At 42.6% G+C, this 13,838-nt stretch overlaps 1 protein-coding gene across 3 annotated transcripts in view; it reads left to right on the top strand.

Moving 5' to 3' along the window:
- Positions 1-13,838, top strand: part of KIF21B (kinesin family member 21B) — an 82,218-nt gene that overhangs the window by 18,180 nt on the left and 50,200 nt on the right. For all 3 annotated transcript variants that reach the window (XR_007244485.1, XM_048496081.1, XM_048496080.1), the window contains exons 2-3: positions 9,173-9,395; positions 12,143-12,325. Coding sequence is in view for 2 of the 3 variants with exons in the window: in XM_048496081.1 (XP_048352038.1) it covers positions 9,173-9,395; positions 12,143-12,325 (406 nt within the window). In the remaining variant the exon portion in view is untranslated. The remainder of the gene's footprint in view (positions 1-9,172; positions 9,396-12,142; positions 12,326-13,838) is intronic.

The following is a 13,838-nucleotide window of genomic DNA, read 5'->3' as shown; positions in this document are numbered from 1 at the left end:
AGTTGAAAGTGGGCTTGCTTGACATATAGTTGTGCAAGGCAAAATACGAAAAGGTGACAAGAAAGAGAAGAAGAAAACTGAAGGCTTGGGGACAGAATTCTGTAACACGTGTCAGTTTGTTTCTAGATGTTGTCAATGTAGATCCTGCAGGCACAGATTAAATACCACTCAAATAAATGCTGCTTTGCAGCAAACTCTGTCCAAGCTCGCTGGATAAAGGTAGAACAAAGTCAAAATGGGTAGCACTAGTAATTGAGAGGACAGAGAAAAGCTTTCTCTTTTACATGGTCATCTCAGATTATGCTGGTCTTTGTCATTCCTTCCTCCCCAGCCTATATTTGGGGAGATAATAGCTCTTCCCATGATAAATTGTACCCTAAAGCCTCATTATTTGTGCCTCATCTAATCTATATTTCATGGTAATAGTCCCATGGTCTTGGGCATTATTGCTTAAATAGCCTCTTCCTTGATCTTTTTACATGTTGAATGATGCCCAGGGAAATTGAAATATTTGTTTAAAGGAGGATTTGACTGGTTCTCAAAATGTATTGAAAGTTCTGTTATGAGCTTCAGAGGATGTATGATCTTGCTATACACATATCTGCTGGAAAACACTCTATATTAATTGCATTCTAGCCATCTGATCAGAGTACTTTGAAGGGTTGACTAATCAAAGCAAGAATTTGCACATTCAAGATGACTCAAGCCATACTGGTTGAACTGTAAAGCTTGTGCTCTGCAGCTTCTGTGAAGAAATCTACTCTTTCATTTATCTCCTTGTTGTAGTATTGCTCAGGTTGTCGTTTTGTTGGATAGGAGATAAGAGACAAGCATCATATTAAAAGTTCCCACCTCTTTCTCCAGATCAGCTGGGCCACATTTCCTTGGAAATTAAAAATATCTGAATAAATGAAGGGCAAAGCTCCATAACAGATCAAATGACTTGAGTAGAAACCTTCAGTCCAAGTTTTATCCTGTTTAATGGATATTGAATAATAGCAATGCTGGAATGTAGATATCTGCTTCCAGTCAGAGTAAGCAGCATGGAGTTATGTGGCCAAACAGCCTGACTGCTTTTTATGCAGTTCTTTGCATCATCCTTTGTTTACCTTGCAGTTGACTTGAAAGGTGAAATTTGAAACCAGAATGGCATTAGACATTTCCCCTTGGGAAACTCTATTCCATTGTATTCAGCATCAAAGTTGCACCAAATATTGATAACTGGCAGCATTTGGAGCTTTCAGGAGTTGGAACAGCCATAATGCTTACAGCAGCCACTGGATCTTTACACATTTGAGCAGATGTGGCTCTCCAGTTAGTATCTGCAAATGACTGAGTCATTTTCTAAAATGGATTGAATAGCAAAGTCAGGCAGGGCTCTTCCATGACACCTATGATGTTAGAGGGGGGAATAGCAACACATCCTGTCTTTAGGCCCTTTTTTCCCTGAACTTCAATGCCTTTTTAGGCTGTAGCAACAAGAAGTAATTGCTGCTGAAGAGCCTTGGGGAAATGGGGATGCTGAATCAGTGCTATGCATTGCCCATCAGTAGGGGATGGAATAAGGCAGAACCTGTGACATTTTGTGTCAGAAGCCAGTGCTAGTGTAGGGTATATAAAGTTTTTATTTATTTTATTTATAATTGATTTTATATACCGCCCCTCTCCCGAAGGGCTCTGGGCGGTGAACAGCACAATAAAACAACAATTACATTTAAACCCCATTAAAACAGCAAATTAACAAAATTACATTGGTGTCCAGCATAAAAACTTCATAAACCCACCCTGGAAAGAAACAAGTTGATGCTACCAGTAATTTATCTCAGGGAAATCCATTCATAGAGGCCTTTCACTTGACATCAAGCAAGTCTCATGATGGAAAACTGGATGGGAGAAAGCATACTTTAAAAAAATTAAACCTATTTTTTCTCTTTAAATTTTTTTTTTAAATCCCCATTACAATGGAACCTCGGTTTTCGTTGGTAATCCACCCGAAAAGAATCTATGAAAACCGAAACCGATGAAAACCAAGGCAAACTTTTCTATAGGAATCAATGTAAATCCAATTAATCCATTCTAGGCACTCCAAAAAACATACCAAAAACACATTTTTGGTGAATAAACATAGTGTTTAATGCTGAAAACAGTAACAAACAATAACACTAGGACCAGCTTCAGAGCCAATGGACCAATGTCGCACCAGAAAGCTGTCCGAAGAGGTCTGTTTCTGACGCCTCTAAGATTTGTCTGAAATGGGGCAAGACATTGTCATTAAACAAGTTGCAGACACAGCCTTCAACAGCTTTGTCTGGGTGATTTTTCTCCACAAACCCCTGCACCTTACTCCAAATCGATAAAAACCAAGGCAAATAGGTGAAAATTGAGACAAATTTTTCACTGAAAAAATCGATGAAAACCGAAGGCAATGAAAACCGAGGTTCCACTGTATTGGCAAGTAGGATTTCATTTCCTGGTTCTCTTTTAGGCCTCCTTGAAACCTCCGTTTTCTCTTCCCCACCCAGTTTATATATTTGTTCCTATTTGAAATTGGAATTCCTGTTAAAGTCTGTTCTTACTCTGTCGTCCCAAAGACCTATCTTTTTAAGTGGAGAACTTCAAGCAGATAATGGCAGAGTGGCACAATATATATGAACAATAGATGGCTTATTCTTGTGCATATGTACTGAATTTAAGGACTTCTGTAAATCTGATGAGGTCCAAAAGATGAAGGAAAAAAGTGGCATTTGAGATTTTAGTGACTGGGTTTTGCTGGAAATGCTGGATTTTCAGAAAAATTGTTATTGAATGATATAAATTGTTCTTTAATGAGTTAGCTGACTTTGGTTCTCTGTGTGTCAGAAAATGCATACCATGATGAAATACTTCTTCATAGAAGGGAATAGGGTAATAATTTGTACATAATGACAATAATGGAAGTTAGCGTGATTTATTATGGGAATATTGCACCCATCAAAGCTAGCAAGCTGAACAGCTGACTGCTGTATGAGCAGACTGCTTTTGGCAGTAAAATGTAGAAGTACTTCATATTATGAAAAGTAATACAAGGCAAGACATCTTCTCACCAAAAAGGTGCTGATGATTCCAAATCAGTCATTCATAAGTGTATTGAGAAGTCTGTCTGCCATGATATTTATATCCTACCTTTCTGATTAAAAATAAATACCCAAGGCAGCTTACCAAAGAATGTCCATTACAAAAAGTTAAAATTTTTAGCCACTAAAATATTTTGGACACAATAGAAGGATTTACTAAAACTGGCTTTCGGGCGGGGGGAGGGGAGGGGATGGGAGGGGGGTTGGAAGCATTTTCAGTTGATGCCAAAAGTCATCTAGAGAAGGAATTGTCTGCAGTCGAAGGGGGAACAAGTTCCAAAGGTCAGGGGCAGTTATCAAAAAAGCCCTCATGGAAATTTTCCCTGATCAGGTTCTCTGAGTTCCTGCTTGGCTGACTTCAGAGTGCAAAATGGGATGTACAAGGTACGTTGGTTCCAAGCCATTTAAGGCCTTAAAGGTTGGCACCTACACACTTTGTAGTTATTTCTTTGCTTAATTATTTTACTAACTTTGTAGCCCACATTTCGTACAGAATTATTGTACTACCTTGGTAGCTGACCTTTCTTATAGCTTTGTGTACAGTTCTGGGCACCGCAATTCAAGAACGATATTGACAAGCTGAAACAGGTCCAGAGGAGGGCAACCAAAATGGTAAAAGGTCTGGAATCCATTCCTTATGACAGTGCTGGACCCAGCCAGGCTGCAGGTGAAGGAGTGGGGTTTTCAGTAGGCTTGGAGATTTGGGTAAAACAGATACCAAGAATTGGCCGAATACATCCTGCCCGAATATGACCGAATCCGAATGCAAAGTATTCGGGCTTTGGGGGGGTATTTTGGGGTGGTTTTTTTCGTGTTTCGGCCTGCAGGGGATGCATTTTTAAAGCTAGGAGCACCAAAATTTCAGGGTGTCATCCAGAGACTGTCCTGATGATGATACCAACCAGGTCTGGTGAAGTATGGTTCAGGGGGCAAAGTTATGGACCCCCAAAGGGAGTGCCTCATCACCCATTGTTCCCAATTAGAACTAACTGGAGATGGGGACTACCCCTTTGAGGGTCCATAACTTGGGCCCCGTGAACCAAACTTCACCAAACTTGGGTGGTATCATTGGGACAGTCTCCAGATGATAACCTGAAATTTTGATGCCACTAGCCTTAAAAATGCACCACTGACAGGCACCCCAAGAAATTTGTCCAGATTCTCTGTTTTGCAGTGCCTTGGTTCCATTGTAGCCAGTGGGGAATTTCTGAGTAAGCAGGCTGCACATTTTTGAAGATAGAGGCACCAGACTTTCAAGGTGGCTCCAGGAGGCCCTCCTGGTAATAGTATCCAGGCTTGGTGAACTTTGCTTCTGGGGGTTCCATTTTATGGGTCCTCAAAAGACTTATTTTGTTTCCCCACTCCTCCACTTGAAGCCTGCTGACTGAGTTATCTCTGAACTCTCTCAATGCACCCCCTCCCACCGCCCCCAGAAGTAAAGTCTCCAACAGGTGGCTCAGGACCTACTGGTAGGCCCCCTCCTGTGCTGATTGATCCCCTACAAAACCCAGGAGAAGATCACAAGTTCTTCTGTAGGCTTCTTAAGGCATTTATTTCATAGGATTTTCTCTGTGCTGCTCGGCTGAGATCTTCATTTCTGGTGCTCTTTCTAAGTCCACGTTCGGCTTCAAGAACAGAACTTGGTAACCTGCGGCCTGTGAGGAGGGGAATAGATTGGGATACTTTTCATTAGTCTGCAGCAGCTTTTGCTAAAGAAAATACTTTCAACTGCTGTTCCAAAGGACCAAAACCATTTTTGACAATCCTTATAGACAACTGTGTATGTCCACAAGAGGAGTACATTTTATATACAGTTGTAACTTCTAAGATATTTTATTGGCTTTGTGCATAGATGTTGTATATTTATTTCTGTAATGGCGAAAGGTGTCTAGTTTAATTTTAAATTAAGATAATTATTGAAAATATGCATATATTCTACCTAATTATTTTTCTAACAAAATTTGCATTTTCTTTTTTTTTCTTTCTTGCTGTAAATTTGGGGGTTGTCTCAGGTGTGTTAGTTGGGAAGAGAAAGGTATGTGGGCTTACAGGCTATATTTGACTTGCTTGTGTTCCGATTCCTAGACCATCTGCTGATTCTATATTCATAGATTCAGTAAAAGTTCTTGAAAGGTTCACAGCCTGCTGATACTTCCACTATCCATTTCCCAAAAGGTCGGAAATGGCTTCGTACAGGCAAACTCAGGATAGTGCTAATGCTCTTATTGTAGATCTAATGGTCTCTCTTAAGCTCAGTGGCAGGAACATACGTTTGCTGATTGAGCCTGACAGGCTCAGGATTTTTCCCAGTTACCAGAGCCCTTTAGCTAGATCAGTTAAAGGCTTAACTCTGAAACTGTTTCGGATTGTACTTGCCCATCTCTTAAGTTTCTAGTCCTCATGTTTACAGAATAAAACAAGAAATTTGAGCAGGTTACCTTGTTAACAAGAACGGTGTGCTCCCATCCTGTTTCTTGTGAATGAGAAAACCGTCAGGTTTGATCGAAATGCAAGAGAAGCCATGAGAGAAAAGTCCTTCAGAGAGTGGTGGATTATTAAACAGCAAGTTAAGGCTCTTAATAAACTTTCTCTCCAGAGTGTTAATGACTAACTAGCAGTTGCTAAGCACAGTGCAAGGTATGTGAGAATGAATTAATCTCTGTTTTGAGTAGGACTGTGTTCAGTTGCATTCTGGTATCTAAAAGAGGACTGAGAAAGAGTCAGCGTTGATTAGGAAATCATAAGACAGAATCCTCTCTGTGGGGATCTTCCTGGATCAGAAAGCTGTGAGGGGGAGGGGGGGGAGGCTGGCAAAAGGAAAAATCTCCATCTTGGCCTTGAGGCTTTCTCTGTAAGACTACAGCCCATCCGTGCTTTGGATGCCAGCCCGATTGGTTCCCCTCTCTATAAATGTTGGCTTTTGCTGATGGAGCTGAACAGCCAGACCATTGTGTGTGTCAGGGTTACTGGAGAAATTGCCTAAGTGGTGTTTTGTATAATGTGTCAGCGTGCTCCCTTTTTGGGTTGTCTGTTCCCCCCTCCTCCTCCTCCTCCTCCTGTGGAGAGTCAGTTGTCATGGCAATCATGTCATGGGGACTGCTGCTTTTCCTTCCTGGCTGACACAGAAGGGACACATGGCTACCAGTGGAGCAGTCTCTCAATTTGCACAGGATGTGTGGTTTGTTGATAAACAGTGTATCTCTTGCTGTCTTGCTGCTCTTCATCTAGCCCTCTGCACATGAACTGTTCCATTTCACATGAATTGGGAGCCTACCAACCACACAGGCACCATGTCATGCAAACTTGGCAGTGTGTGGATTTTCCAGATCTGGAATTGTTCCAGGGTTCTGGCTTGTATGAATGGAATCTGTATGTGCATGAAAAATCCATGCATTGCCCACTTAACACAAGATGGGATGGAGTGAGAAGGTTCCAGGTTCAATTCAGTTAAAAGGTAGTGGGGAGATACAAAAGACCTCTGCATGAGAACCCCCGAGTAGCCACTGCCAGTCAGAATAGTCAATACTGACCTTGATGACCAATGATCTGATTCAGTCCAAGGCAGTTTCATGTGTTTATATGTGATAGTGGTCACATGTATCGGGTGTATTGTGGAGACCCACGTGATCCTAACACATATGCCTGGCATGCTTCCAGTCTGTGTGATCAGAACAGAATATAAAGTCTGTAGATGGATTGTGAGATGTATGAAAGGAGATTATCGTTCTTGTCAGGTCAATTAAAGTTTCAGAGTGCACAGTGTATCCCTGCGTTTCATAAGACATTGTTTGGCGTGCTCGACCCTTGATAAGTGCCTAATTCTTAGGAGACTGCTGAAATACTAGGTTTGCAAACAGCCTTTTGTTGTGGAAAGATTCTATGTCTCTGTTCCAGTTGACCTAAGAAAGCTTTTAAAAGAAAGATTTTATTGATGTAAGAATTGAATTGAAATTTTGCCAAAACACTACTAAACTATTTTTGCATCCTAATTTTTCATGGATAGCTGCTGAGAGAACCTGTAAGGTAAATGAGTAATTAAGGTTGCAGAAGTTTAGAGCAGTGCTGAACTGGTTCTCCCAGCCCCAAAACGAAGCCCTGAATTGCAAGCAACCAGATAATGTCTATTGCGATCTACACGCCTTTCAGGTGGCTGTTTTTGTTAAATGGAAAATCAACCTTTGAAGGGTTCAGCCATCACAGTAAAGACCAAAATCTTAACAGAACTTTCCTTAGGCAGAGTCAAGGCAACACCATGACCCATGCCCATTGTACTAATTTTTGACCCATCCTCAAACCCCTGATGACTTTGAAGTCATAGGAACACAGATTCACTTCACAATGCTCTCGGTATATACACTTTGGTTCAAGCCCAGTGGTTTCTGTCTGTGCTTAGAAGACCTTTCTAATGCCATTTCCCCATCATCTCTCAATTAAAGAATGGCAGATGGTCCACTGTGAGGGCATTAAAACAAGTACTAGCATGATACACTCACATGCGCACACACTCGCGCACACACAGATGCCTCCTATTACTTTCAGCCTACACACAGCAGGTTTAAGTTTCTCTGGTCTTTTGGGGAAGTACCAGTTGATATTCTCCCCCTAAAAAGGAGGAGAGGGCAAATAAAGGCAGCTGCTTGCTTGAAGGGCTTAGTATAAACTGAGCTGTCAGTGAGTCTTTTCGAATGTGTATTTGTGAGGTTCTTGTATTGGATGAATAAAGCTTTGTGCCTATGACAATCTTGAGTTCACCAAGCTATGACACAACAACTCGAAGGGGGATACCTGCCAGGTCATGTTAGCGCTGTTACCAGTTACCTTGTGACTTATTAAGCCTTGGTTATGTGGGATAGTAGCTTAGCTACTTCTATCACTCTGATGCAAAGCTGTCAGTTCTTCAAAGTGCAGGTGGCAGGGATGGGAAGGAGGGGTTAAGCATCCCCGGATTGATGTGTGTGTGTGTGTGGTGGGGGGTTAAACAGTCTTGTGCAGACAGCCTGATCCTGCAGGAGATATCCCCACCTGGCCTCTAAACTATGATTGATTTTGTAATTAACTATTGGGGAAATCTGCCAAGCAAAGAGATTGCCTAGCACTTGCAGCTTTCATATGAATGGACTTTTAAAGCCAAATTCCAAAGAATTATTTTACGAATTACCAAGAGTTTGTGCATATCCAGTAAGACCTTTAACAGTGAATTTTCCCCCATTTGGTTCAGCAGACTACCCGCATGCCAGGTTATGAATTCCTTTTGAAACTTTGACTGAATTTCAGCAGTGGTTTGTACGCAGCCTGAGTTCGTGATGCTCAAGAATACAAAGCCCAAAGTCTCGTTTGGAAACATAACATTAATGTCATGATTATCTGGAGTGTGCTTTTAATGTTGTTAAAGCCAGGTGGAATCTTTATAAACAGTAACTGGAGGTATAAGATGCTGAGTTCTTTTTGAGTGTCAAAAGGCTGGTCATAGACACTTGGAGCTCTGTCTCTTGGGCTGCCAACTAACCTGCTTCCCTCTCTTCTTAAGGTCCAGGGACATAGTGGTCTTCCTTATGTTTTCATGCTATGGGTCTAATATTAACAAAATCCCACCACCACCCCTTTTTAAAGGCCATTGTGTTAATCTGTCCTGTATATGAGGCCTTTTGAACTCATCACCAGTGTTTTCTGTATTTGTGTGTATGTAATAAGTTAAACACTTCATGCTGATATGGAAGTGATATGACGAGTCAGCTCTAGTCCAGATCATGTTAGTATAGGACTGTTTCTTTTTAGGGGTAATTTGGGTTTGTTTGGTTTGGGGGTTGATAGGCTAATCCAGAGTATGTCAACATAGCCTATAGCAGATACATGATACTTTGACTTGTGGCACATGTACACCAGGGTGTTGCCATGAGATTGTATGAACTTGAGATCAACCTTGTTTTGTGCCTTGACTGCCATCAGAAGGCTCTGTGGCAGTGGTGTTTATGCCGTGGAGTAGCAGCTGATGTGAGTTCTCCCCATTTTCTCCTAAAATTTGTTTAGGGAATAATTGTCCTCACTTTTATTTTTGGCAGGATCCGTCCTCAGATGCCAAAAGAGAAGATCGAAGGATGTCATATCTGCACATCAGTGACACCTGGCGAGCCCCAGGTCCTCCTGGGAAAGGACAAAGCCTTTACCTACGACTTTGTCTTCGATCTGGATACATGGCAGGAACGGATCTATACGACCTGTGTGAGCAAACTCATCGAAGGCTGCTTCGAAGGTTACAATGCTACGGTGTTGGCATATGGCCAGGTACAGGCCTCATTTACCCTTTTGTCAATCTCTACCAGGGGGCAAGTTCTTTATACCCCACTTTCCCCACAAGTGGGGATAAAAGCAGCTTACATGCCTTCCTGTTTTATGCTCACAACAAGCTGTGAGGTAGGTTAGGCTGAGAGTGTGTGACTGGTCCAAAGTCACCCAGCCAGCTTCCTTGGCAGAGTGGGGATTTGAATTCCCAGTCACACACTCTCAGCCTAATCTCTCTCACAGGCTTATTGTGAGGATAGACGAGAGGATAATGACGTATGCCACTTTGGGGGAGAAAAATGTGATGTAAGTGAAGTAAATGAAGATAAACAAACAAATCTGAGTCTCCCAGATCCTAGGCTGGAACTTCAACCACTGCAATGATTTATACTGTCTGGTGCATAAAGATCAAATTGTTGTCTTTCATGATCCCAGGGGTCAAGGACGTAGGTAAGGGTGGGGGTTCCCAGGTTCAACCTCCCCCATTAGAAGCTCTGCCCCTCAGGGGCATATCTGCCATGGGGACATGGGGAGTCAAATGTCCCTGGGCGCCCCCATTTGGTCAGCGGAGTGGGGGGTGGTGCAAAAATTTCAGGTTCGTTTGTGTGTTTTTTGTATTTTTTAGTGTTTTTCAGTTTTTGGTCTGCAGGGGATGCAGTTTTTAGGCTAGCAGCACCAAAATTTCAGGGATTTGTTGGGAGACTCTCCTGATGATACCACGCAGGTTTGGTGAGGTTTGGTTCAGGGGGTCCAAAATTATGTACTCCCAAAGGGGGTGCCCCATCCCTCATTGTTTCCAATGGGAGCTAATAGGAGATGGGGGTCCAATGGGAGCTAATAGGAGATGGGGGTCCATAACTTTGGTCCCAATAACTTTGGATCCCCTGAACCAAAGTTCACCAAACCTGGATGGTATCAGAAGGAGAGTCTCCTAAAGATACCCTGAAAGTTTGGTGCTGCTAGCTTAACAATTACACCCCTGAAAGCAGGCACTCCCTGAATTTCCCCAGATTCTCCTTTTAAATCTACCCTCTTTGGCATGGATTTAAAGGGAGAATCTGAGGTCCCCAGTTTAAACATTGAAAGTGATGCTGTTTCATGGTGGGGGAGAATCTACAGCATCACTTTCAATGTTGTTTTAACTGGGGACCCCAGATTCTCCCTTTAAGGTGGATTTAAAAGGAGAATCTGGGCTCCCTAGGTTAAATACCATTGAAAGTGATGCCTTTTGGGGATGGATTCCAACATCACAGTGGCTGCCCATGCGAGGGGACTCAGATTTTGCACCAGGCTCCATTTCCCCTAGCTCAGGGGTAGGGAACTTGCGGCTCTCCAGATGTTCAGGAACTACAATTCCCATCAGCCCCTACCAGCCTGGCCAATTGGCCATGCTGACAGAGGCTGATGGGAATTGTAGTTCCTGAACATCTGGAGAGCCGCAGGTTCCCTACCCCTGCCCTAGCTACACCTCTGCCCGGATGGGTGGGCAGAAGGGACTGCTGGCTGCCGGCTCGGAGCCCAGCCAGTGGGGGGGACCTGCTTTTATAAGCACTGAGGCCATGGGCGGGGCTTGGGGAGGCATGGCCACGCCCCTAGGGGTGGGGGTGTGTGGCCCTTCCCCCCGAACCCACCCCATACAAAATCTGTACCTATGTCACTGCCAGGGATCTTGATGACTGACTGGGAGTTTTAGATGGTGCAGAAGGAGGCAATCTTGCTTGTGGCAGGACAAGAGTGAGGCACTATTTGCACACTGCTGTGGTGCTCCAGCATCTGCAGTGACTTCCTGTTCTTTTGTGGCCAAAATTCAGCATTATGACTCTGATCTGTAAATCCAGATCAGCTTGGGGAATGACATGCCCTTAATATTACCATTTCTGGCATCAGCCATGAATGCCACCTGGAATGAGTTTCCCAATAAAAACAACATAGGCAAGCAGATAGGTGTTGTGGTGGCTGCTCCACTGCAGTGAATCTCTACTTTGTTTTGCTTCTCCCTGTTCCAAAAAGGAATTTCTGCAAATGTGCTAAGAGTTCCTTGTTTGAAGTGCCCTTCAATAATTGTTGGATTAATCCTGGCCTTTAATGATTTATAAAGTAATCTTAATAATCTTATATATATATTTTACAGGTATCACATATTTTTATCATTTCTATTGTCATTAGCTGTGTCTTATTTATTTGTTTGTTATAGTTGCACCAGTTCTTCTTGCAAGAGGCATTCCACCACAGAGTGCAATGTTGGCTTTGTAATAACCTTTGGAGATAGTTTAGGCTGAGAAACAATAGCTTGTTCCCTGCCACCCAGAGAATTTTGTAGCAAGCAATGTGATAATTTGAATATCACAACCCGACATCCTGGGCCTTGGACCACACTGGCTGGCACCAGCCCTAGGAAGGGCAGGGGGAGAATCTGAAAGAATGAATTGGGTGTAAAAGGAATGCCTGGTAAGATGTTGTTTTAAAAATATTGCACAGGTAAATGAAGTAAGTGATTCCAAACTACCCTGGATTGTCAAGAGTTCAAATTTAATTTTAAAATGGTTCATTTTTTAAAAGGGTATCTTTTCCCCCAAAGGGAATTCTGACTGTTAGAATAGTAAACAGAGCAAACATGGGTTAGACATCTCTCAATTGGACAAGGGGTGTACTCAGTAATGGAAACCCCAAAGGTACATTTTGTTTCACTACATGACAGTGATGTTTTAGCCTTGAAGCATCTTCATAAAACACCTTTATTCCCTTTCTAGACAGGTGCAGGTAAGACTTATACCATGGGTACTGGCTTTGACATGAACATTTCTGACGAAGAGCTTGGCATAATCCCAAGAGCCATTGCTCACTTGTTTAATGGTATAGCAGAGCGCAAGCAGGCAGCACAGGAACAGGGTGTGCCTGCACCGGAATTCAAAGTCAGCGCACAGTTCTTGGAGGTAAGTACATTGGGGCTTGTGTAGAGATGGGGTTGTGGTGATGTGGGAGAGTACATGCACATGCAGTTACTTGGAGCTGAAGAATGGAGGGGAATTTTCCATTCCGACCCCAGAACATGCAGGAACTGGGAACCAAATTCCATCAGTCTAGGGTCAAATACAAATCGCAGGAAGGGGCATGCCTCTATTTTATTTGTTTGTTTGTTTGTTTATTGTTTGTTTTATCTATGCCTCCTCTTCAGAGACCTGTTTGAGGTAGCTTACAATTAAAAATAATGTAGCAATATGAAACAATAAGATAAAACCTTAAATTAAAAGTCAATATAAAAATACATGTTTTGGTTTCATGCTTAAAAATAGTGAAGTAGGTTCCAGGTGAGCTTCAAGGGGGGTGGGGAGGGTGTTCCAGAAATGAGATGCCACCACAGAAAATGTTCTGTCCCTAGGTGCCACCCACCTTACCTGGGTGGCACAGAGCAGGATTTCACAGGCAAAACTTAATGGGGAGGAGATGGTCTTTCAGTACCCTGGTCCCAAACTCTTTAAGGCCTTGAAGGTAAGAACCAACACTTTGAATCATGCCCAGCACAGATGTATTAGTACCGATCATTCAGCACAGGGGTGATGTTATTGCTGTAACCAAGCCCTGACAGTAGCTTGGGTGCAGCATTTTGGACCAACTGAAGTTTCTGGACCATATGCAAAGGTTGCTTCAGTATGCAAGAGAGATGAAGTCTGAAAACTAGGGGATGTGATTCGAACTTCTAATGGTTGTATATAAGACTCTGTTAAGCATTTCCCTTGCATTTTAGCATGACAGAGTATCTTCTTGATGAATTCCATCTGATTCAGGCACCAATCTATAAATCCAAACCATGAAGGGGACTTGCTTCTTTTATTAGGGATTCTGACTGGAGTTAGCAGACCCATTTGTGATTTTATGCAATGGAGCTAATGAATCTCTGTTAGTCTGTAAAAGCTAAATGACAGCCATGTGGACTCAGACTGGGACCATGAAGACCATAGGTGTCTTCTCCGCATGACTTCACTAATTGACCCTTCTCTGCCATCATTAGCCTTTAAAGTAATAAGAGGATCACTTTCATTTTTTTGTTTTTAAGGTTCTATTTTACTTCATTTGTATCCCACCTTTTCCCCACTAGGGACTTAAAATGGTTTACATTACTTCTCCTTTTAATTCGTACAACTATACTGTGAGATAAATTATGCTAGATTGTAGGGCTGGTCTAAGGTCTCCCAAAAAATGTCCATGGCAGAGTGGAGATTTGAGCCTGGGTATCCTTGATCCTAGTCTGACACTCTAGTCACTGAACCATGCTGGCTCTCTAGTCTACAGCACACCCTTTGCAGGGCTGATGATAGTATATTGGTGTGTGAGGATGGGATTTCATTTACAAAACCATGAAGAAGAAGAGAAGAAGAAGAAGAGTTTGGATTTATATCCCCCCTTTCTCTCCTGTAGGAGACTCAAAGGGGCTTACAATCTCCTTGC

This window comes from Sphaerodactylus townsendi, linkage group LG05, assembly GCF_021028975.2.
Source record: "Sphaerodactylus townsendi isolate TG3544 linkage group LG05, MPM_Stown_v2.3, whole genome shotgun sequence".
NCBI classification, from domain to species: Eukaryota; Metazoa; Chordata; class Lepidosauria; order Squamata; family Sphaerodactylidae; genus Sphaerodactylus; species Sphaerodactylus townsendi.
Note: the sequence above shows the minus strand (reverse complement) of the source record. Positions and strands in the feature narration are given on the sequence as shown.